The sequence below is a fragment of the Erpetoichthys calabaricus genome, chromosome 4, assembly GCF_900747795.2.
Source record: "Erpetoichthys calabaricus chromosome 4, fErpCal1.3, whole genome shotgun sequence".
In the NCBI taxonomy this organism is placed as follows: Eukaryota; Metazoa; Chordata; class Cladistia; order Polypteriformes; family Polypteridae; genus Erpetoichthys; species Erpetoichthys calabaricus.
This window is the reverse complement of record NC_041397.2, coordinates 176,820,277-176,843,620: the sequence shown is the minus strand read 5'-3', so window position 1 is coordinate 176,843,620 and position 23,344 is coordinate 176,820,277. Positions and strand designations below refer to the sequence as shown.

The following is a 23,344-nucleotide window of genomic DNA, read 5'->3' as shown; positions in this document are numbered from 1 at the left end:
GCATGTCTAACCCTTAGTAAGCAGAGTATAAACTATACAGTAAATTAGTATACTGTTGATCTAGAAACTCCTAACAGCCAACTTATAATCCATCCATCCATCCATCCATTTTCCAACCCGCTGAATCCAAACACAGGGTCACGGGGGTCTGCTGGAGCCAATCCCAGCCAACACAGGGCACAAGGCAGGAAACAATCCTGGGCAGGGTGCCAATCCACCGCAGGACACACACAAACACACCCACACACACTAGGGCCAATTTAGAAGTGCCAATCCACCTAACCTGCATGTCTTTGGACTGTGGGAGGAAACCGGAGCGCCCGGAGGAAACCCACGCAGACACGGGGAGAACATGCAAACTCCACGCAGGGAGGACCTGGGAAGCGAACCCAGGTCCCCAGGTCTCCCAACTGTGAGGCAGCAGCGCTACCCACTGCGCCACCGTGCCGCCCCAACTTATAATCAACTTATTAAAGTCAAAATCTTCATTAATAATTTTCAGAATAATAAAACCTATTCTCAAAATGTTTGAAAACATTTTAAAACAAAAGCCATAGGACAGCATAGAATTAACAACATATACTGAATAAGACAGTAACTAAAATCCAAATTTTCCTGATAATCTATATACCTTGACTTTTTATCAATAAACATAACTGAGCCTGCACTTCAGAATGAGTGGTGCAAAATAGTGTTTAAGGAAGCAACAAATGCCTAATAAGTCATTTACTAAAATACTGTAAGTTCAGATTGAATTAGTGAAAGGTAATGTAAATAAGACTCTGCATGATCTTCCAACACTATTTAGTTTAAAGACTGGGAATATGCTTAATAAGCTTATAAAAAGCCACTGTATTAACAGGTTATTTTACTAGCACATAACTAGCTGTTAATATATCAGATTGTATGAAGAGATGAACATCCGTTTGTTGCTGGTTTGTTATTCTTCTCAAAACTAAATAAAGCTTTGTAGCAGTAAGTGATTAACATGGTAGATGCATAGCCCAAACAAACATAGGAAAAACGTGCAGATTGCACGTGGACAAGAAATTCAAAGCAAGTCTCAATTTGTGAGACATCATCAATCGTAAATCTGCAACCTTTACAAGAAATAAACGTCCTAACTAATCAAAATATTACAGAAGAAATAACATAGCTAAATCTTAAAATACACCCAACTATTAGCAAATCCACTTAACCCAATTTAGGATTAAGAGGGGAGTGAGGCATACGTAAATGGTGTGGGCATGAATTGGTAAATATATCGATGCCTGAACTTAAAAAGAAAAAATCTTTGTTAAATTCATTAAACAATTTTAAAAACAATTTAAAGAACTAAGCCATACAATTGTGCAGTGATAGTGCTGCTTCTTCGCAACAAGGAGACCAGGCTTTGCATCCTAGGTGCTACCAGTGTGGAATCTGCATGTGTCTGTGTGGGTTTCCTCCCACTGTCCAAAAGCGTGTAGGTTAGGTGAACTGACAATGCTAAATTGGCCATGGTGTATGGGTGTTCACCCTGCAATTGAGTGGCGCCCTGTCCAGTGTTTGTTCCTGCCTTGTGTCTTATGCCACCTAGGTTAGGTTCTAGTAACCCCCCGTGATCCTGGCCTGGATTAAGCGGTTTATAAAAATGACATGACGACTTAAGGAATTGTTCAATATATAAAATCTGGTAATTTTAGTTTTGTTCATATACAGTGCATCCGGAAAGTATTCACAGTGCATCACTTTTTCCACATTTTGTTATGTTACAGCCTTATTCCAAAATGGATTAAATTCATTTTTTCCCTCAGAATTCTACACACAACACCCCATAATGACAATGTGAAAAAAGTTTACTTGAGTTTTTTGCAAATTTATTAAAAATAAAAAAATTGAGAAAGCACATGTACATACAATAAGTATTCACAGCCTTTGCCACGAAGCTCAAAATTGAGCTCAGATGCATCCTGTTTCCCCTGATCATCCTTGAGATGTTTCTGCAGCTTAATTGGAGTCCACCTGTGGTAAATTCAGTTGATTGGACATGATTTGGAAAGGCACACACCTGTCAATATAAGGTCCCACAGTTGACAGTTCATGTCAGAGCACAAACCAAGCATGAAGTCAAAGGAATTGTCTATAGATCTCCGAGACAGGATTGCCTCGAGGCACAAATCTGGGGAAGGTTACAAAAACATTTCTGCTGCTTTGAACGTCCCAACGAGCACAGTGGCCTCCATCATCCATAAGTGGAAGAAGTTCAAAACCACCAGGACTCTTCCTAGAGCTGGCCGGCCATCTAAACTGAGTGATCAGGGAAGAAGGGCCTTAGTTAGGGAGGTGACCAAGAACTTGATGGTCACTCTGTCAGAGCTCCAGAGGTCCTCTGTGGAGAGAGGAGAACCTTCCAGAAGGACAACCATCTCTGCAGCAATCCACCAATCAGGCTTGTATGGTAGAGTGGCCGGACGGAAGCCACTCCTTAGTAAAAGGCACATGGCAGCCCGCCTGGAGTTTGCCAAAAGGCACCTGAAGGACTCTCAGACCATGAGAAAGAAAATTCTGTGGTCTGATGAGACAAAGATTGAACTCTTTGGTGTGAATGCCAGGCATCACGTTTGGAGGAAACCAGGCACCGCTCATCACCAGGCCAATACCATCCCTACAGTGAAGCATGGTGGTGGCAGCATCATGCTGTGGGGATGTTTTTCAGCTGCAGGGACTGGGAGACTAGTCAGGATAAAGGGAAAAATGACTGCAGCAATGTACAGAGACATCCTGGATGAAAACCTGCTCCAGAGCGCTCTTGACCACAGACTGGGGACATCATATTCAAAAAGACTTGAGGCTGTAATTGCTGCCAAAGGTGCATCGACAAAGTATTGAGCAAAGGCTGTGAATACTTATGTACATGTGATTTCTCAGTTTTTTTATTTTTAATAAATTTGCAAAAACCTCAAGTAAACTTTTTTCACATTGTCATTATGGGGTGTTGTGTGTAGAATTCTGAGGAAAAAAATGAATTTAATCCATTTTGGAATAAGGCTGTAACATAACAAAATGTGGAAAAAGTGATGCGCTGTGAATACTTTCCGGATGCATTGTATGTTAGCTTAGATGTATCTTGCCTCCCAAAATCCTTCCTAATACTATAGTACATCAGATAAAATTATTTGTGTTTCCTATTAAATTAAATGAGGTTATGTACAGGGAGATTCACTCAGAAGAGGCCCTGAATATTCTGTAATAACTCTCGCTAGGATGAAGCAATCTGAACGAAACAACGTGCAATGTGCTCCTCAGTATATGGAGCTTCGAACAAGCTCTGATGCCCCAGTGTCGGTGTGATGAGGTAAGTGCCGGACAGCAGTTGCGACATTTAACTTCTGTTTGCAACTTCTGGGTGCATTCCTCCCATACCCCTTCACTCTTTCACTCGACTTCTTATTAGGATGGTGGTGTACAGTATTGAGCAACACGTCTTCACGGTGCGAACCTATTGGGTCACCAATTTGTTTAAGCGATGTCAGAATCAACTGGAAGATCGTGAGTTAACAACAGAACGTTACTTCCCGAAAGATGGAGCAACGTGTCACACATCAGCAAGGAGCATGGCAGAAATTGACTCCTTCTTCAGCAACAGGGTAATTTCAAAGGGGCTTTGGCCACCGCAGTCACTGAATTTGATACCACCACACTTCTTCCTTTGGGGTATGCTCAAAGGAAGAGTCTATCAAAACAAGCCTCGCGCTGTGGAAGATTTGATGGAAAACATCCAACGTGAAATTGCTGCTATTCCCCCAGAGACACTTGCCGATACATTCAGGAACATGTGTCTGTGCAGAAAATGGAAACCACTTCCAGCATCGAATGTAATGCAATTGATTACACATACGTCAAGGTATATAGCATATTTTTTTGGTTCAGAATGCTTCATCCTAATGGGAGTTACAACAGAATATTCAGGGCCTCTTTCGAGTGCATCTCTTTGTACTTTAATACATTATTCTTTATTGTGGTGCTGGCACCATGTTGCATGAAGGTGAGATAGACAAGTAAGAATTTTTACTTCCGCTGCTACTATTTCAGCTCTAAGCAGTTACCCAAAGCTGCAATATTATTTTACTGAAACCAGACACTTTTTATTTTAAAAGTGCATAGCATCTATCTGTACTACAATCACTTACATTCATTTTACATTAAAACTAGAAGATTAAGTGACTTGTTCAGGTTTACAGAGTAAATCAAAACAAACGACTCTCAGATTTAAAGTTCATTGGTTTGGAGAGCAGGTTAAGCTGCCTGCCACATAAATAAAGTCTACAGCTTGTGCAATTCATATAAGCAAACTTTTTCAGAAATGGTCAAAATAAAGGTTTGCTAGGTGCTAGGTTTTGATGAATCTAAAAATATGTAATGCTTCATTATATACAGTATCTTGTTGTTAAAACAACAGTCAAAGTAAAAGCTCCCTTCTTTTACATTTCCTTTTCATAAGCACTTAATCTGTCTAGATGTGCATGAGCAGACTCATCCGTCATTAAAACACACATAATGAAGCTCCTAAATCTTCTTGTTGTGTCACTAGGTACCTACTGGTCTACTCCCATAGGACTGATCAGCCCTGAATAAGGAACTGAAAACATACCCATTGACTGTAGGAGGTGTGTTTTCTGAACTTTAAATAACTGAAAATTACTGATATTTTGGTTTTGTTTTCTAAATGCATGACTGCACTTCAGTTTTCTCTCTTAATTCTTACTGAATGATTATTATCTTTTTCATTTGTACTCACATTTTATCACAGTATTTGGTAATGTCACAAATACAAACCAATATAATTAAGACATATATGTTTCCTATAAACACCCATCCTTAGATGTACACGGCTTTGTAATTAGCAGTTAAGAGCAGCAGATTGTGCAAGGTTGTTCAAAGAAACTAGTAAATCATTTTCACACACATTTTCATACAGTCAGTCTCAGGAATTTACCAGTAAACTTGCAAATTTAGTACATGTATAAATTGAGCTAAACGAGGAATCCCAAAAAAAGCTGACCCTACAATTCAGCAGGCTGCTGTATACGTTAACAAAACCTAAAAAAACATCACAGAAACATCGCTTATAATGCACCTGTTATGAATTTGTCACTGAAATGCAAAAAGAAGATGAAAACCATCATGGAAAAAACTTTGGACACTCAAAATATCTTTAAATTAAATTAGCAAAAATAAAATCATAGAAAGGTTAAACTAATTCAAACCAAAAGAAGTGATTAAAAAATATACAAAAGAAAAAGGAAAGGTACCACAAAAAATGCAATATTAATACTAAATATCACAAAAAGAAAAAATAACCCATTATTACTGAACAAAATATTCAAAAAGACAAAAGTAGGGAAAAGGGATTAAACTAATAATACATTTGAGAAAGGGAACAAGTAACTAATAACAAAGAAGCAATCTTTATATATAATATGCTATTATGACTGTTTGTTTGTCTGTCCAGGATTTTAAATCCCCTGCAGCTCGCAAACTGTTTCACCTATTGACCTGAAATTTGGTACACATACACTTTGTGATGTCTACAATCCGCTTTTGGGGTGATGATTGACCTCCAGGGTTATCCCTCTTTTTATTTTTATTTTATTTTATTGTAGAATCAACTCCTGGCAGCGGCCAGCAGGGCAGCTGTGTGGCACATGTATACGGGTGCCGTTCTCATCCCTACCACCTTCGCCGTCACTTCCCTTACCTCTTCATATCTTAAATCATTCTTGAGGCAGATTGAAGACTTAAGCGCCAGCTTAAGTGAAAGGTTAACGAAAATGTACTAAAGTAGTTGCAACACAAACACTGACTTAATCAGTTTTAATGTGAAAAGATGCCGACAGAAGAAAAGAAGTGGGCCACTAGGGTTGAGAAAAGAAGAGCTTCTCAGGAAGTGGCAATCACATCAACCTCTGAGCAAACAAATGCTAAACGAAAAGAGAAAGAGGAGGAAAACTAGGAATGCTCAAGTCAAGTGTATTCACTGCACTTTATCGTGCAGTGCACCGTTACTGGTATCAAATACAAAAGTTTAAAAAATGATAGAAAAAAAACCAAAATACAAAAAGCTTATCAATACAAAAACAAGAGTATAAAAATAATCAAGCCAGTCCCAAACTTTAATAACAAAGCCAAATGGCAAAGTGCTAAATAGTCAAAACACCTCAAAAAAAAAACAAAAAACACAAAATTCTAAATTCTAAAAAAGGGAAACCAAAAAGCACTAAAATTTTACTAATGGCACCCTATTAAAAAAGTGCCAGGCCTAAGTATTGGTGGGAACTAATTACAGCATCTGAGGGCAATTGTTGAATGATGTGAGTTTATTAACACAGTTACATTAATGACAAATAAGGTGCATTACACTAAACTTACAGAAGACAAAAAATTAAAATAATTAACCAAAATTAAACTAAATGAGAGATTACAATGCAAGAAGCAGAATCAAAATACAAAGAAAACAAAAGGACAAAATAACAGCATCGATGTTCTAGCGACTGAATAAATCATAACAGGCTTTGGGTGATGATGAGTAAAAGTGCTGCTTGATCATTCAGCAGAAATATGTTTCTTAGGTGATCTTTTTTGAAAGTGTCTGGATATTGCATTGAGTTTGAAATAATGGAGCACCTCACCATGAATTGTTAAGCCTAGATATCACTGGATGCAGCTGTATACTTCTGTCAGCTGAAGAGAACGGCTGGCTCTGGCAAGGGTGAAGCAAAACTAAAACTGTGTGGAGTGGGGCATGTGACACTCAGTTCACTGAAACTCTGCAAGGTGTAGCTTTCTGGAACAGCAAAAATGCTCTAGCAATGTCCTTGTATCCTTGCAGTATTGTATTTGACTCAGCTGATCTTCAGTTTACAATCAATAGGGGTATTTAAGTCCCAAGCTTGTCTTTGAGATTCAATTACATTATACAAAATATTAAATAAATGAATAAATGCCACATGCTTAGTATTTAAATGTTGCTGTTTATAAGTGCCTTTTATTTATACAAAAAAAATTGCAGTTGGTATTTACAAACCTTTTGTGCCCAGTTTTGGCCTGTTGCATGTAACTGTCCAGTAAAACAGATATCCAACAATTATGATACATTAAACTTAAATGGGTTTGAGATGACACTTTTACATGTAGTGTGGTCTTTAATGAACATCAAGGCATGTAATAAATTGTGGTCTACTGCTTTCACTCATTTAGTACAACAGATGGTGTGTGACCGACCAGTGCAGACCCATAGCCTAGGAATATTAGAGAAAATATGACTGTGTTCAAAAATAGTGTACAAAATGTAGGAGAAGAATTAAGCATGCAAACTGTGAACATAATAATGTTTTGTTGACTCAACACCTGTTCTACCTAGTTTATCTTCATCATGATGTTATATTGCTTGCTCAATAGCAATGCTTTGTTGGCACAAGAAAAAAATAAAAACATAAGCCCCTATTTTATTTTATAGCATAAATTGCTTCAAAAAAGTAAAAACATTCTCCACTCACATTGTATAGTGGGCTTTTACTCATGAGGAGCAGCAAAAATGTAATCTTCGAGATAAGTAATATATTTCCCTAGCCAACACTGAAAACAAATCTTCCCATAGTAATTATTTATATATATATATATCAATATATACCAGTTATCCAGAATGTCCTGGAGAACTAATAATAATAATAATAATAATAATAATAATACATTTTATTTATATAGTGCCTTTCCCATGCTCAAGGCACTGTACAGAGTTTAAGAAAGAATGGCAGGGTATACAGTACATAGCATTGTATTAAGTGGAACAAATCCTGAATAGGAGGCAATCATATCTCTGTGTAACCTCATCCAAAAAATCCCAAACTCAGCCGTACCAGACCTACTAAGACATGCCACTCAGCTTCATACACATGCCTTTAGGAAGTGGAGAGAAGTTGGAGTAACTGGCATGAATCCATGCATAGAAGGGAAAAAAGGGCAAACTTCACAAAAAGAATAAGATCCTAGTCCTTGGGAGACCCTGCTGTCAATGAATGCAAATACCATCTCCATAAAAATAAAAAAAACCTGGTGGTCCCTAAATGGAACCTGCCCTTTTGACTATATTCTGAGCACACAAGTCACAATTTCCATATAGAGGGGATATATTATAGTGTGCACATAGATGCAAAGTTAGAACAAAATGCAAGAAAATTTTAAAAAATCTAACAAATAGTTATTATATTTTTGAATATTTTTTCTTTCATACTAAATCAATAACCATTTCTTATTACCAGGAGAATTATGCTTTAATTTTATAATGTGTGTGTGGGCCTTTGTTTAGCGAATCTTCTACTTTACATTTACAATATATTTCTTTGTATGAGTTATAAAGATATATACAATATATTTCTTTCTATGAGTTGTACTGAGATGACCATTAGTTCTTACTGTAACGCTAAGTGTAAATACAAATAATGTATCCATCCATATTAATCCACTTATCTAGTATAGAGTCAGGAGATATAAAGGAAACACCAGTCCATTACTGGTCACACTCACCATCACCCACCCATATAAACTGGACTAATGTACAGTAACTAATATGAGAGAGTGACAAAAAAGGATAGATAGATAGATAGATAGATAGATAGATAGATAGATAGATAGATAGATAGATAGATAATTTTAGTCTAATTTTAGAACAGATTTTTTTTTTTTTTTTCATTTTTGTCATATTATAAGTTCCTAACCAGGAGAATCAAGTTTTGATAGTAGCAAGACTTTGGATAGCAAATATTGCATGCGTTTGGACCTGAGTGGAGCGGGTGACACCTCAGCACCACCATTTCAAATATTTGTGCAAAGAAAACTTTTTGATAAGAAGAAGATAATAATGATTGTGTTTTCACTAAATCCCTTACGGATGACAAGTGAATCATTTTTGAATTCTCCCCCGCGTGATTCAAATCATAGTCGCGGAGTTTGGTCGTCATATCTGTTACTAAAAAAAAAAAAAAAAATCAACGACTTGCCGCAGTTATAAAATGTCGTTTAATGATGTGTTTATTGTGGAGGTTTTAAAAATGTCGCATAGGACATTGTCCCATGGGACCTAATGTGAAGCTTTCCATTTTATAATTTGAAAACACCGTGTTAAATCGTTGCGATAAGGAATTAACGCGCAGTTAAACTCCGTATTTTAACTTGAAGGCGTAAAATCATCGCTCAGCAAATTCCACAGCAGCTAGGGGGAAAAAATGGAAAAAAAAAGAGAATCCGGAAGTCATTCTCAAATAAAAGCTGCGAACCTCTCTACCTGTCACTGCTGCAGCAGCTGCGGTATACGGACCGTGCGGATCTGCTGGGATACTACAACTTTAAAATGGGTACCTGTTACCTGCGTGATGTAATTATTCTCTATAGGTTGCTTCGATGCTAATGCCAAAAAAGAAAGAAAAAAGTGCACTTGTTGAATTGAAATAATTACATGGCCGTCTGCCTTTGTTTGTTTATGCCTACAGTACATTTTATAGAAACGCGTCTTTTTAGTTGGGGTCCGCATTAGATAGCCTTTATCAGAGAAAATGCACACAGTACTATCTATCTATCTATCTATCTATCTATCTATCTATCTATCTATCTATCTATCTATCTATCTATCTATCTATCTATCTATCTATCTATCTATCTATCTATCTATACGTATGTTTATCTGTCCGTCTTCCTAGCTTTTAACAACCAAAGACGGGTTAAGAAAAGCCCAACTGCAAAACGCTATTATTTTTCTCCTTGAAATATGAATATGAAACGCATTTCTACCCGGTCCTTCTATTTCTGAGTTACCCAGTATTGCCTTTTGATCTAAATTACGAAACAAATCTGTCATATTTTTCTGTAATATTGAAATCCTGAAAAAAAGAAGAGAGAGAGAGAGAGAGAGAGAGAGAGAGAGTGAAGAGAGAGTGAGAGAAAGAGAGAGAGAGAGAAACGTCTCGTTTGTGACGGTGTTGAACCACGTGTTTACGTAATGGAAAGCCAATCTTTCAATTCAACCCCTCCTCCTACTCCCCATCTATTTTTTAACACACAGACTCAAGCAGGAGAGAAATAACATGCAAATATTTTTCGGATCCATGGTACTTTTGGAAAGAGAACGAGATGTCAGCGGCTAATTTGTGAAAAGCCCCCCCATCCCCTCCCCTCCCTCCCCCCACCCCGAAAAAACTGAGAGACAGTACTGCTTTAAAAAAAAAAAAAAAAAAAAAAAAGCTGTCTGATTAAGCGGTGCCTTTTCCCCTGGAATGAAGCAAGAGGTTATTAGAAATTGATCTCGGCAGTAAACGGCTTTAAAGGAGAAGTGGACGGACTTGATTTGGCTATGTGTTGTTTTGTTGGGGCTACCGTTGCAGTCTTTCTGTAGGATGAATCCTTTCTTGGCTTTTGATGCTCTGCAGATCCACCCTTTCCTCATACCGATCAACTAATAGGCGATGGTTTAATCTTTGGGAATTATTAACTGTTCTCCTGTTTTCGATTTACTTCTGTTTTGTTTACGTCGTGCAACTGCATCTGGCAAAGCATATGCAATTTGGTGAGATAGCTGTACATTTTTTTTATTATTTTTTTCTTTTCTTTCTTTTTATTAACATAGGGCATCGTGGGGAAAAGGAAAACAACCTTCATTCAGTAGACTGAAACAAATCGGAGCAAGTGAATGAACACGGGACGAACCCTGGAATATAACATAACCCCCAGTTGCAAATCTCTATATTTTCCTATGGTAAAACTGGTGCCCCTGTCCAGGAGAACTGATCCCAGTGTTTTATTATGCAACCGCAAGGATCTCTTCTTTCTCAGGGTGTCTAAGCTGCTGGATTGCTTTTCGCCCAAATCAATGTGGTTTCTTTGGAACATTTTCAGCAAAGGAACGCATATGCTGCAGTGTCTTTGTGGCAAGAGTCTTAAGAAAAACAAGAGCCAAAGTGGTAAGCCTATGTCCAGTGCCTGTCGCTTCAGACCCGCTGTCTGTTCGCCGGCTTATGCATTGTTTTAGTGCTTGTGTTAGATCTGCAATCACAATTTTTTGTGCAGTGAAACGATGCATACAAGTTCCATGGCATCAAGGGAAAAAAGAGCCTTGCACCATGTAATCGGCAAGGCTGGCAACTTTTCTTACGGATCTCTTGGGTTTGTGTCAGGTTATATTAGAAAGATTGCCTTTGTGACGCCGCTGAACTATTGTGTTGCTTCGGCAATTTTTATTAATCTGATTACTAGTAAAACGTTTGCTGCTGCAGCATTTTTCTCTTATGCTACACTTTTGCTTATCGAATCTTGTGGCTGCAGGAGAGAACAGAAATTAAGTGGGGGGGGGGGGGGGGGGGGGGGGTATACACATATATATACAGAGGGATAGAGGATGCCTTTCTTTCAACTGATGCTGTAATTTTATAATTCAGAATAATCTGGCTGTTAGAATTACCAGATGACGCTTTTTTACATGCCAAAGCCAGTGAGCACAGTGAATATTATAGAATGCAAATTGTCCTGTTCGATTCAGCTCACCATATGATCTGCAGTTCATTTAAATATTTGGCAATGATTCTTTTCTTTCCTCGAATGTCAGTTGCTGTTGCTTCTTCTTCATACTCTTTCTTTTTTCTGGTGTTGCTTTTAATTTTTGAAAATTAAACTGACACAGTGGTGGGATATATTGAAGTGAAGCTTTCTCTCTCGCTCGCTCTTTTTGGATTGCGCTTATGATTGGGTATTTATAGTGGCATTATTTCTGTTTGCCTCGTACAGGTTGCGTCAGAGGAAGATCGAATAAAAAACAGGTGATCTACTTTCGGTATGCAACCGAGTGGCTTTTAGAACTGAAACCGACGCCTTACGTGACCCAGACTTCATATGAGTAGGAGTCATAAAGGCAGAAAAGCCCCGCTTGAGTGTGCGAGTGCGTGTGTTTTCTTTCGTACTGACGTGGGCACTGCAGTGTAGTAGATCATAGCTCTTTTGCCTTTCTTGACACCCCGCGATTGACGAGCAGAAACGCGCCGATTCGAGCACGCCGCTCCGTACGCAACTCAGATGCTACGCTTGACAAAAGGTCACACGGTGTTGAAAAGACAGAGAGAAATCGGCGTATCCCCGAGTGACCGCGGCGTGGAAATCGTCGCGCGTTTTCTTTTAAGCTCTCGCGCTGAAAACGCGCTGCAGCAAAGCAGTAACTTCCCAGCGCAAATTAAGTAGCACTCCGGGGACGAACAGCGCTGCCATTTGTTTACAGCTGACGCCTTCACAAGTAACAACTTACTAACTGTGAAATTACCGAGATGTCCAACATCTAGAACAAGCCTACTGCCTGATATTTCAAACCTGCAATGTTATGATGGGTTTGAATTGCCTGTTTCTGAGAACAAAAAAACAACACATTTATTTGATAAAGTTTAATACCTTGTATAGTTTCTGTCGCCTTTGTACAACTCCTTTCTGCTGTACTTTCAAGTGAACTCTCTTGCCCTGTGGCCTATTCTGCCTTGTAATTAATAATATGATGATGGCAAATAATAAATACTGTACACGCAGCCTGAAATTCAGAACCATGGACAGAGCCAAGATGCGCACTTCGCCACTTTGCGGCCGTTTGACACAGAGGCCCCACACCTGAACATCTGAAAGCAAATTTAGCAATGCCACCCTCCATCTTCCTCGCGCTATATTAAGAACAGACCAATTTTGGTGAGCAAACTTAATCAAAGGATTATCGTTTCTTTGCCATGATAACTGAATGAATGACGGACAAGGAGTGAACAGGGATGCTTAATCTAGAATGATGACAGTAACACACAATGCTACAGCTGAAGCACTGGAGGATAGAAGAGTCGCCTCATACATGATTACGCTAATTGGCTAATTGGAAAAACGTTCCACTTTTGCAGGTTGATACATGTTTTATGTTGAGGGTAACCTGACTGAAAACATATTAAATATTTCCAACTGAAAACACAACTTGATAAGCTCACTGAGACATTAGCTATAAAAAAGTGTTTTCTATTTTTACAGTATACCTGAATTAAAAAAAATGAAGCAGTTACACAACTCTAGTACCTCAGAGTGACTGTACCTTCAAGTTTCATATCTTTCAAAACTCTGGTGGTTAATATCACAGACACCCAGTTATTCAATAGCCGTACTGTGTCTATATTTCTAAAACAAAGGGTTAACTTGGTTAACTTTCTATAATAATCAAAATTTTCACAAGCTTTCTTAGGCTGAGCTAAAACTACACAATTTAGGTTATTCTGGGTCATTACTGTTTGAACTACTCTACTTTAACTTTATTGTGAGTTTTTGGCACAGATTGATTGACATTCTAGGCAATTCTAAGTGCTGGGAACTATTTTTAAATGAGCTGGCAATCAGAACATGGGTCAAAAAAAAAAGGTTACTGCCATACATTCATCAGCTAATATTTGAGCTTATTACTTGGAAGATTTAGAAATTTCCATAATCTTTTAAGTCAAGAATTAGAACAACTATTTAATTGCTTTTACACTGTTATAATTAATCCAAGTATATTCAACATCTTTTCTATCCATTTGTGTAGTCCCCATGTTTGACAGTTTTAGCATTTATTGCTGTACTATCATTCAGTCATCTATTCATTCATATTTTCTTCCATTCATTCACTTATCCATGTTTAAGAGTCATGCAGAGCAGTAGCTCATTTTGCCAGCACTGAGCACAATGTACTCGGACAGCATGGATAAAGTTCCAGAATCAATAACAATAACAGGCCACACTCCATCACACCTTTACACTCAAATATACTGAGATACGTTGTCATCTTTACCTACACATCTTTGAGAAAATTCTAGTATGCAGAGAAAATGTATGCAGGCAGCATGAGAACATGACCAGGCCAGGATTTAAAACAAGTACTCTGCAACAGTAAGGCAAATCTCTGTGCACTTGCATTAGTAATACTCTTAGTTACATTTATATTGTTGTTGATCATTCATTTTTCCTTCAGCATAAATCTAATATAAAAGTGCTCTACAGGAGCTGTATTGATAGAAGGGAAAAATACAAATAAGAGCTGCACAGTAAAACCTGAGTGTTAATTTTACACTGGCAATTTTGCTGTGTATGCACTCTTCTTAGAGATTAGGCCTCAGTTTACTCTCTTCATATTCCACTGCTTAAAAGACAGAGGAGCATTTTACTTCTGTATCTAAAAGGGTACAAAGTCAATTCATTACCTACTTAGCCTGAAATCAGATTTAGAAATTTTGTGATACAGTATTTCATTACCTGATATGGAGATTATTAAAGTTCAATTTCTTGGGAAAATAGTTGATAGAGGATGTTATTAGTGAAAACAAAAACATAGATACTGAGAACTATAACATATGGGACATATTTTAATAGTTAAAAAAATTGTATGGACTGTAGGAAATGAATGCATGAGCTCACTTCTTGTATAATATAGTCCACAATCTTATTAGATATTTTAATTGCAATCTCTTTATAATATGTTATTTTTCTTAGGTTTATCTATATATGCTATATATATATATATATATATATATATATATATATATATATATATATATATATATATATATATATATATATATATATATTGTTATTTCTCCTTATACAATTTCTTGTATTAGGAATTTGTTAGTTTTTGCATACCCCTTGGGGTCAGAGCACAGGGTCAGCCATTGTACAGCGCCCCTGGAAGCAATTACAGGCTAAGGGTCTTGCTCAAGGGCCAGCAGAGTAGGATCTGTTTTGGCAGTGACAGGGATTCGAACCGGCAACCTTCTGGATATGCATTTCCTATAGTGGACACCTTCAATATATTATAAATATCTTCACTTACATATGCTGCAAACCATAAGCTCTGTTTAAATTTCATATACAGTAAAGTAAGTAAAAGAATACTTTCACTCACATTTTATTAATGCAACTGTAGTATTCCCTGTTTTCTATGTGTCGTCTGTAATATAACATACATACCATTCTCAAAACCACTCAGTCTGGTTCAAAGTTGCAGGGTCTTGGAGCCTATCCCAGGAGCACTGGGTACATGGCAGGAGCCAACCACAGACAGAGTGCCAGTCTGTCATCATGCCCAATCACACACAACACACACTCATTAGCAATTTGGATTTCTCAGTGATACACACTTCTTTTGGAGGTAACATGTGCATCCAATTCATTTCAAAGTGTTAATTTTTTACATAAATGCTATTTATATGATATCAACAAAGGCTTATCTTTTTTTGTTAAACTGAAACAGTTTGCAGGCTGTGAAAACAGTTACAATAAATTGGATTTAAATATTGTTTGGTGAATATCAATGTGCGGTACATTTAATGTCTGTTTTTTTAACTTGGATAAATAAGATTTAGAGAACTTTGAGATAAATAATGGTCTGTAAGGGTGAAAGGGTACAAAAAACAACGTTTTTGTTTTCATAGTCTCAAGTTTTTGTTGAATACACAAATTTTAATTTAATTTAATTCATACGTTTTTACTCATTACATGTAGCCAGACTGTATTTAGTTCTACCCATAGTTAAGAGTATATCAAAAAGCTTGCAGTCACATGGAAACATTCATATTCTTTTTGGCAATTTGTAAGATTATAATTGCATTCTAGTGTTAGAAGAGCCAGCCAATTCTAATTCTAGCTCTTTACCTGTACACACATGTCCAGTACTGTTTACTAGGTAAGCATTCACTAGAAACACAGAAGAATGGGCTTGAATTCCAAAGCAGTTAATGTTAATTTCCAGGAGTTTACTTATACATCCTTAAAACATGCAAGGCACTATTGTTTGGTGTGGTCTTGGTGAAGTGTGTGTGAATGACTGTGCCCAGTGACAGAATGGTATCTGTTTCAGAGTTAATTTGTTCTGTGTGCCAGGAGAGGCTGTGGCTCCAAATAAGCCTGAACTGGAATGACAGGGTTAAGAGAATGGAAAGAGTGATGGTTTCCATTATCAAATATTCAGACTACAATAATATATTTATACTTGGCATGTACTGTATATGACTAATTCATGTGAAATACATTGATTATACATCTGTAGAAGAGAACAACTCATTTTCAGATATCTAGAATACATTTATAAATATCCATCCATCCATCCATTTTCCAACCCGCTGAATCCGAACACAGGGTCATGGGGGTCTGCTGGAGCCAATCCCAGCCAACACAGGGCACAAGGCAGGAACCAATCCCAGGCAGGGTGCCAACCCACCGCAGCATTTATAAATATTTCACATATAAATATATTTTACAGAGGCACAGGCATATAACATTTTTATTTTATATTTTCATTAACTGTAGAGTTATAATGTTCTTTTTTATTCAACTTGTTACAGAATAGCTGCTTCACAGCACCAGGGCAATGGAACAGTTCCCTACCTGCTGAGATACTTTCTATGTGAAGTCTGCATGCTCTCTTTATGTGTGTCTATATTTTCCACTGTGTACTCATGTTTTCACACACAATCTAAATATATCTTGCTTGGTTGATTGACAGTTACAAAATAACTTAGTATGAGCGAGTGCAGCAATGGGTATCTGAATGTGTCTAAAATTTCTGTTCAATGTTATTGCCTGCCTTGAACCTACTGCAAGCACAATGGGCTCTGCTTCCTGTTAAAATGGCTGGATTAATGAATGTTACTTAGCTATAGTTATGCTGTAAATAATTTGATAATATCTACAAAATCTATATTATTTTTACTGCTGGTGGAAAGACAAAAAAGCACATAATTCTACAAAGTTGAACACATTATTGTACATAACATAGCTGTATTTATCAGATATTAACTATAAATTTTATAACCCAGTCAGCAGTATTATGTCTAATTAAGAATTTTAATATAATCATATGTATATGTATGTAATACGAAATTTTATCTATCTATCTATCTATCTATCTATCTATCTATCTATCTATCTATCTATCTATCTATCTATCTATCTACATGTTCCACGATTAAAAGACACAAAAATTAAATTTAATCCATATTAAAAATACTGTTCTGTCTATAATTAAATATATTTCAGTTAACCACAGTATATACTATAAATACTATGTTAAATATGTCTTATATGCATTGTACATTGCAATGCATTTGACATACCATCATCCTTTTCATCATCAATGTTTCACCCAAAGATGGATTTGTACAATCCACCTCCTCCAGTTCTATTTGTCCTTGGTTTTTGCTTGCTGTCTGTGTGAGGCTTGTCCTTTTGTGCAGCTTATTAACATTATTCATGTTAACCCCTTTTCTCTATTTCATTCTCATCTTCCCTTTTGCATATCCCTCTCTTGTCTTCCTCTGTGTCAGCCCCATTTTTGTTTTACGTTTAAAATGGTCTACACATGTTAGTAGCCATACCAAGTCACCCCACCGTCTTGCCATTTGATTATCTCCACATTCAGATTTCAAATAGCTCTTAACATGTTTTTATGTTTTTTTACTTACTGCCCATGTCTCTAAACATTGTAATGCTAGGCCTTTCACTACTGCTTTAATGATTTTCTTCTTGATTTTCCTGCTCAATAATTAGTTAAAAGTTCCCCTCTCTTGCGAAATACATCTTTGGTCATTAATCTTATCTATACAGAGTGAGGCTGCTTAATTTGCAGTAACGTTTGTCAGTCTAGTGTGGTGTTTCTTTCTTTTTTTATTGTCCTTTACAAACATCGCCTCTGTTGTATTAATATTCATACCATACTTCTCGCCTATAGCATTAATAGAATGTTTCTGTTTTTGTAATACACCACAATGGTTTGGTGATATATGAACCCTAGAAGCTCCTTCTCTTATAACTTCCTCATCATCTCTTCAGTAATCATCAGTTGAAAAGTATATTTCTAGTAAGAAAGGTAAAGATAGGCATCTTTTTTTCATTGCTGTCACCTGAACATATACAGTAAAATAGTAGTGAATCATTTGTCTTTCCAGTCCACCATCTTTTTAGGATTTATAGTGTTTTCTTCCACTTTACTCCTTCAAAAGATTAGTCATGATATTTAATATACATGGACATTTTTTTGAAATTCTAGTTTCTGTCATTGCAGCTATTGTGTGAAAGGTATCATTATGTTAATTCAAAATCACAAGAGCATCCAATTCCTACCGCCTACTTGAGTAGCACCTTGAACATTACCTTCAGTGCATATGAAATAAATACACCTGTTTCCTGGCAGAGTTTACCTGCCCTTCCTACAGCACCATGTGTTTTACTTTATTTGCCAAACTCCTAACCCTTTGTGATTGAGTGTGCCTATATTCTTCAGTGTTCTTGAGCTGAGATGATTTTGAGCTATTTTCCTACATGTACCCAGAGATGGACTAGTTTCCCTTTTAGGTTTAGTTCATGCCTCCTGTATGATGGTAATGAGAACTTGTTTTGAGTTAAGCAAGAAGGTTTATGAAACAGAAGAAAAAAAACACACTGTTCCTTGTTGGCAGGGTTCTCTGTTGTCTGTACTCTATACATTTTGAAAATGTGACTTAAAAAAATATGCATGCCACCATATTCATGCAGAGTTTATTCTTACTTTGCATTATACTTTTTAATAAGCCTTCCTTTACACAAACTGCTGCAATTAATAATATTTGAAATGACAAAACTCAAGAGAGGTGGTTTTAAACTATTTGCACCTTTTGGATATAATATTAACCTTTCTAAATGACACATTAACTGTGTCCCCCTTTGAGTCTGGTGTTAGTGTTCTTTTGCTTTGCACTGATTTGCCATGATCCCTGAGTCAGCCTGGAGCCTTTTCAGATTGTAGGGAGTAATAATGCATTGTGGCATTCATGTATGCTTCTTCTCTGTATGGATGTCAACATTATCAAACACTAACCCTTTTAACACACTGTATACTCTATTCACTGGAATAAAAAATTAAGCTTCAATTATTCTATTCTGTTCCAGTCTATCTGCCTTTCTTTTTTTATTCGGAAATGATTAGTTAAAACACAGCATATTTAATGCATGTGGAGCTCTTCACAATATAAAATTTTTTAAAAATTACCCAAATCTTACTTAACCATCTTCACTTAGCCTCAGGAGGAAATAAAGTTCTTACAGTTTTTATGTAGCTAGTTGTATTTATAATTCACTTTAGAGGAAACAAATACAAAATTTTTGTACTTGCAGTAAGATTTGAAAATGTATACCTATAGCCTATATGCTTTATTATTATAGTATGAGGTGTACTGTAGCTGGCTGTGTGTAGTAGGTGATGTATAATAAAGGCGTGTTCGTTCACTTACTCATTAAGAATATAAGAAGTTAAAAAGATGACAGGAGACCATTCAATTCATCATTTGGAAGGCTGATCGCTGAGTTATTCCAAAATCTGATACAAATACATTTACTAATTCATTTTCTAAACCTGAATGTGGGGTTTCAGAGAGTTGTAACACTGGAAGCAAAGCAAGAACCTGCTCTGAATGATGAGACAGTTTAATCACTGGTGCACTGCTACAAGTACTTGGGTGACCACATCAATGAATGGGTGAACTGGTCTTGTAACACAGAGGAACTGAATAAGGAAGGACAGAGCAGACTCTTTTTATTTAGGACACTGGATTCCTATAATGTGGGAAGTGGCATCCTTCACAAGTTCTACAACTCTGTGGTGGCCAGTACAGTTTTCTATGCAGTTGTGTGCTGGGCCAGTAACATCACTCCAAGAGAGGCCCACTGAAATAACAAGTTGATTAAAAAGGCAGGCTCAGTTATAGCATGCACTCTTGCCACTATGTAGGTAGTAGTGAGGGATAAGAATTAAAACAAAACTGAGTGCCATTATGAGCCATGCTGCACATCCACTCTCTGACAGACTAACACAGAGGACTTTCAGGTAACTGAGCATTCAGCAGCAGTGTTTCAAGAAATGCTACTGGAGCTCGATTATACCAACAGTAATACGCCTCCATAATGTCTCACTGTGACATCTATCTATCTATCTATCTATCTATCTATCTATCTATCTATCTATCTATCTATCTATCTATCTATCTATCTATCTATCTATCTATCTATCTATCTATCTATCTATCTATCTATCTATCTATCTATCTATCTATCTATCTATCTATCTATCTATCTATCTATCTATCTATCACATGGCTTATCTTACAATGGACCAATTTAGTCACCAGTTAACCTAAACCATATATTATTTTGAATGTTTTAGGAAGCTGAAATACTTAGCAGAAAACCCCACACAATGCAGAAGCTGTGAAAATGTATAAATTCCACAAACTCAAAAGCTGAATCTAGACTTGGGCAGCTATGAGCCAGCCATGCTCACTATTGCATCGCCACACAATCATTTCCTCCCTCTCTCAGGTTCTCTATGTGCCGCTAATCTTATGCTTTACATGCTGTGACATCACCTTTTGGTCTTTTTGCTGAGAATATCCCCACAGCACAGCTAAGACTCCATTCAGATACCCCGACCAAAGGCTCAACACTTTAGTCACTCTTCCTGATGTCAAGTATGTCTTTGTATAACTTGATTCTGTAATATTCCATTTTCTGGTTTTGGGAATTACACTGAAAAAACAATTCACAGGGTAGTTTTTCAGCATGACATATTCTCCACATGGGTTGGCGCCCTGCCGGGGTATGTTCATGCTTTGTTCCCTGTGCTTGCTAGGATTGTCTCCAGCACACCCCCGTGACCCTGTGTTAGGATATAGCGGGTTGGAAAATGACTGACTGACTGTCATGACTGACTGACTCATATCTTCCGTAGTGACCAAAGATGACCTCACATCCATGGTCTGCTTTACTCACCAAACATTTCTGACACTGGGATTGTTCTTGAACTGCCTGCCCTTCTGAATGTGAGCAGATAAATATGAGATGCTTGACAAATGAGAGGAGACCTTTCAGTCCATCAATTTGTTTGGAAAATTGGCAGCTGTGGACTTGTAAGCCACTTTGGAAGTTGTTTGCTGCCAACTAGAAGAGTAGTGGAAAGTGACTAATCTCCTGCCTGTCCCCACAACAACATTTGTTTCAGCTGGGTAGGCTCTTAAGTCATGTTCTGGGCAGCCTTCCCTCTATTGTGCCTGGGGATTCCTTCTGTCTTCCTTCCAAGGCAACATGACCTCTGTCTCACTGAGATACACTGGGAGAATTTCTTTCCATGGTACCCGTTAAACCTACTGGGCTTACTATCCCCTGAAGGGCTCCATCTGCCATGCCAGCTTCCCTCCTCTCTGTCACTCTGTCTCTCTCTCATTGTTTGTCTCTGTGTGGTCCCTAATATGCCCTACACATATTCTTGTTAATATAATAACATTTTTTTTTAAACTTGGCAATCTTTTGCTTGCCATACAGTATAATACTTTACTAGATATTTAGATTTACATCTTATCCTTTGCTTTGAGAAGAATAAAATAACAAAAAACGGAAAGTTGTAAGCACACTTTATTGCTTTATTCAAAGTTGTTATTCAGTGACTATGATGCCAGCTGCAAGAAAAACAAGCATCATGCAGCAATTTTCAAAAACTTAGTTATTATTTTCTCATTTAGACCCAAATAAAAAATGCAAAGCATTTGATTCACTGGGGATTTGTAAAAGCAAAAAAGGAATGAGCTGTATGCGCTTCCGCTTGCTTTTACTAATAAAGCAGAAATGTCTTGTGATTTCTGTTCGCTCAACATATGTCTGCTCTCAATATTTTTTATTTTATTTATATTCACAATATACAGTTTATATAGTGTGAATGACATGTGCGTCACTACATAGATGTGGGTGAAGAAAGTCGAGTACTGGAGAAAAAAGAAAACTCTGAGATACTGGGAGAAATGTAGATTTAACAGAAAATGTGACTGGGCCAGTACTTGAATCCAGAATTCTAGAAGTGGACCACCAAACTGCTATATTCACTAGTTCACTTTCATATATTGAAAAAATGTTAAGTTTTAAGTGGTTATGAATGTTCTTAATTTTTTCTTAATGCCTGCTTAATATTGTCAGGAAACTCTAGTATTACATTCAACTTCACTAAAATCAGCACACTTATTTATTAATTACACAATAAACTGGGGTGTGAAAAAGTCAGAGTAGTCCAATCAATCATCATTTCCATGTTCATCATTTTTATATGTGTAAATTTAGGTTATACACTGTGCACCAGCCTTTCCAATATCCATCCATCCATCCATTTTCCAACCCGCAGAATCCGAACACAGGGTCACGGGGGTCTGCTGGAGCCAATCCCAGCCAACACAGGGCACAAGGCAGGAAACAATCCTGGGCAGGGTGCCAACCCACCGCAGGACACCTTTCCAATATTTACTTTCTTAATGTTAAATTAATTATTTGTACGGAAAATACTGATTATGTCCTTGTTACATGTGCTTTAACTTAGGAAATATTTTTCCCTGGAAACATAGTTGTTGCACAGTGACACAGCTAGAGTTTTCTCTGATTGGGCCATCTCTGAGTTTTCTGCCCAACCCAACTTACAAAATAAAACATACATGTAATACATACCATACTAAAAATGAAAATGATGAAAATTTTAACTACATTTTTAATTATGATTGAGGTATTTCAATAATGCCCCTTCATTCTATTTTAATACTTCTTTCCTTGCCACACTATCTTATGTTTGCTACATCTTGAGAGAATAATAAAATATTTATAATGAGATTAAAGGGTTCATCCCTTTTGGTTGGAATAAGTCAACGGAGAGAGTCTTCAGTCAGAGTAAATTGGCAAACTGGTCAAGATTCACATTTGTAAAATATAACTTTGCAACATATGTATTTGTAATTAATGGTGTAATTTTGACATAGATAACACACATTAACTTGCCAAAGACCTATCAGCCAAAATTGTCAAAAAAGTCTAACAAGTCTAGTACTAAAGTTTAGTAAAAAGTGCTGCCCCTAAAAAAGTGCCACCTGGGGCGGACCGCCCCACCGCCCCCACCTGGTACGCCTGTGTTGTTGAGCCATGTCATGTCTTATTAAGAAATGTATTTATTTACTTCATGAGGTAGAAGTAAATAATAAACATTAATAGTTGTGACAAATATTTGAAATATTAAAATGTGAGCTTCAATTTAAATGTATAAATATTCTCGATTGTAATATAAGTTTGTAATTTTTCATCCTCTGATAGATGTCCATAGAGGGCCAGTTCCATAGAAAAACATCAAAAATAACATCAAATTCATAATCACTGATGTTGAAATTGTCTAAAACGATACCTCATATGCTTATGTTTGAAATTTGTGAGTTTTTATGAGTGATTC

The 23,344-nt window shown here is 36.9% G+C and overlaps 1 protein-coding gene across 1 annotated transcript in view; it reads left to right on the top strand.

Annotated features, from left to right (window-relative positions):
• Positions 1-9,981: 9,981 nt before the first annotated feature.
• Positions 9,982-23,344, top strand: part of fgf14 (fibroblast growth factor 14) — an 809,830-nt gene continuing 796,467 nt past the window's right edge. Inside the window, exon 1 of the mRNA XM_028799974.2 lies at positions 9,982-10,991. Within this exon, the coding sequence (XP_028655807.1) occupies positions 10,721-10,991 (271 nt within the window). The 5' untranslated portion in view covers positions 9,982-10,720. The remainder of the gene's footprint in view (positions 10,992-23,344) is intronic.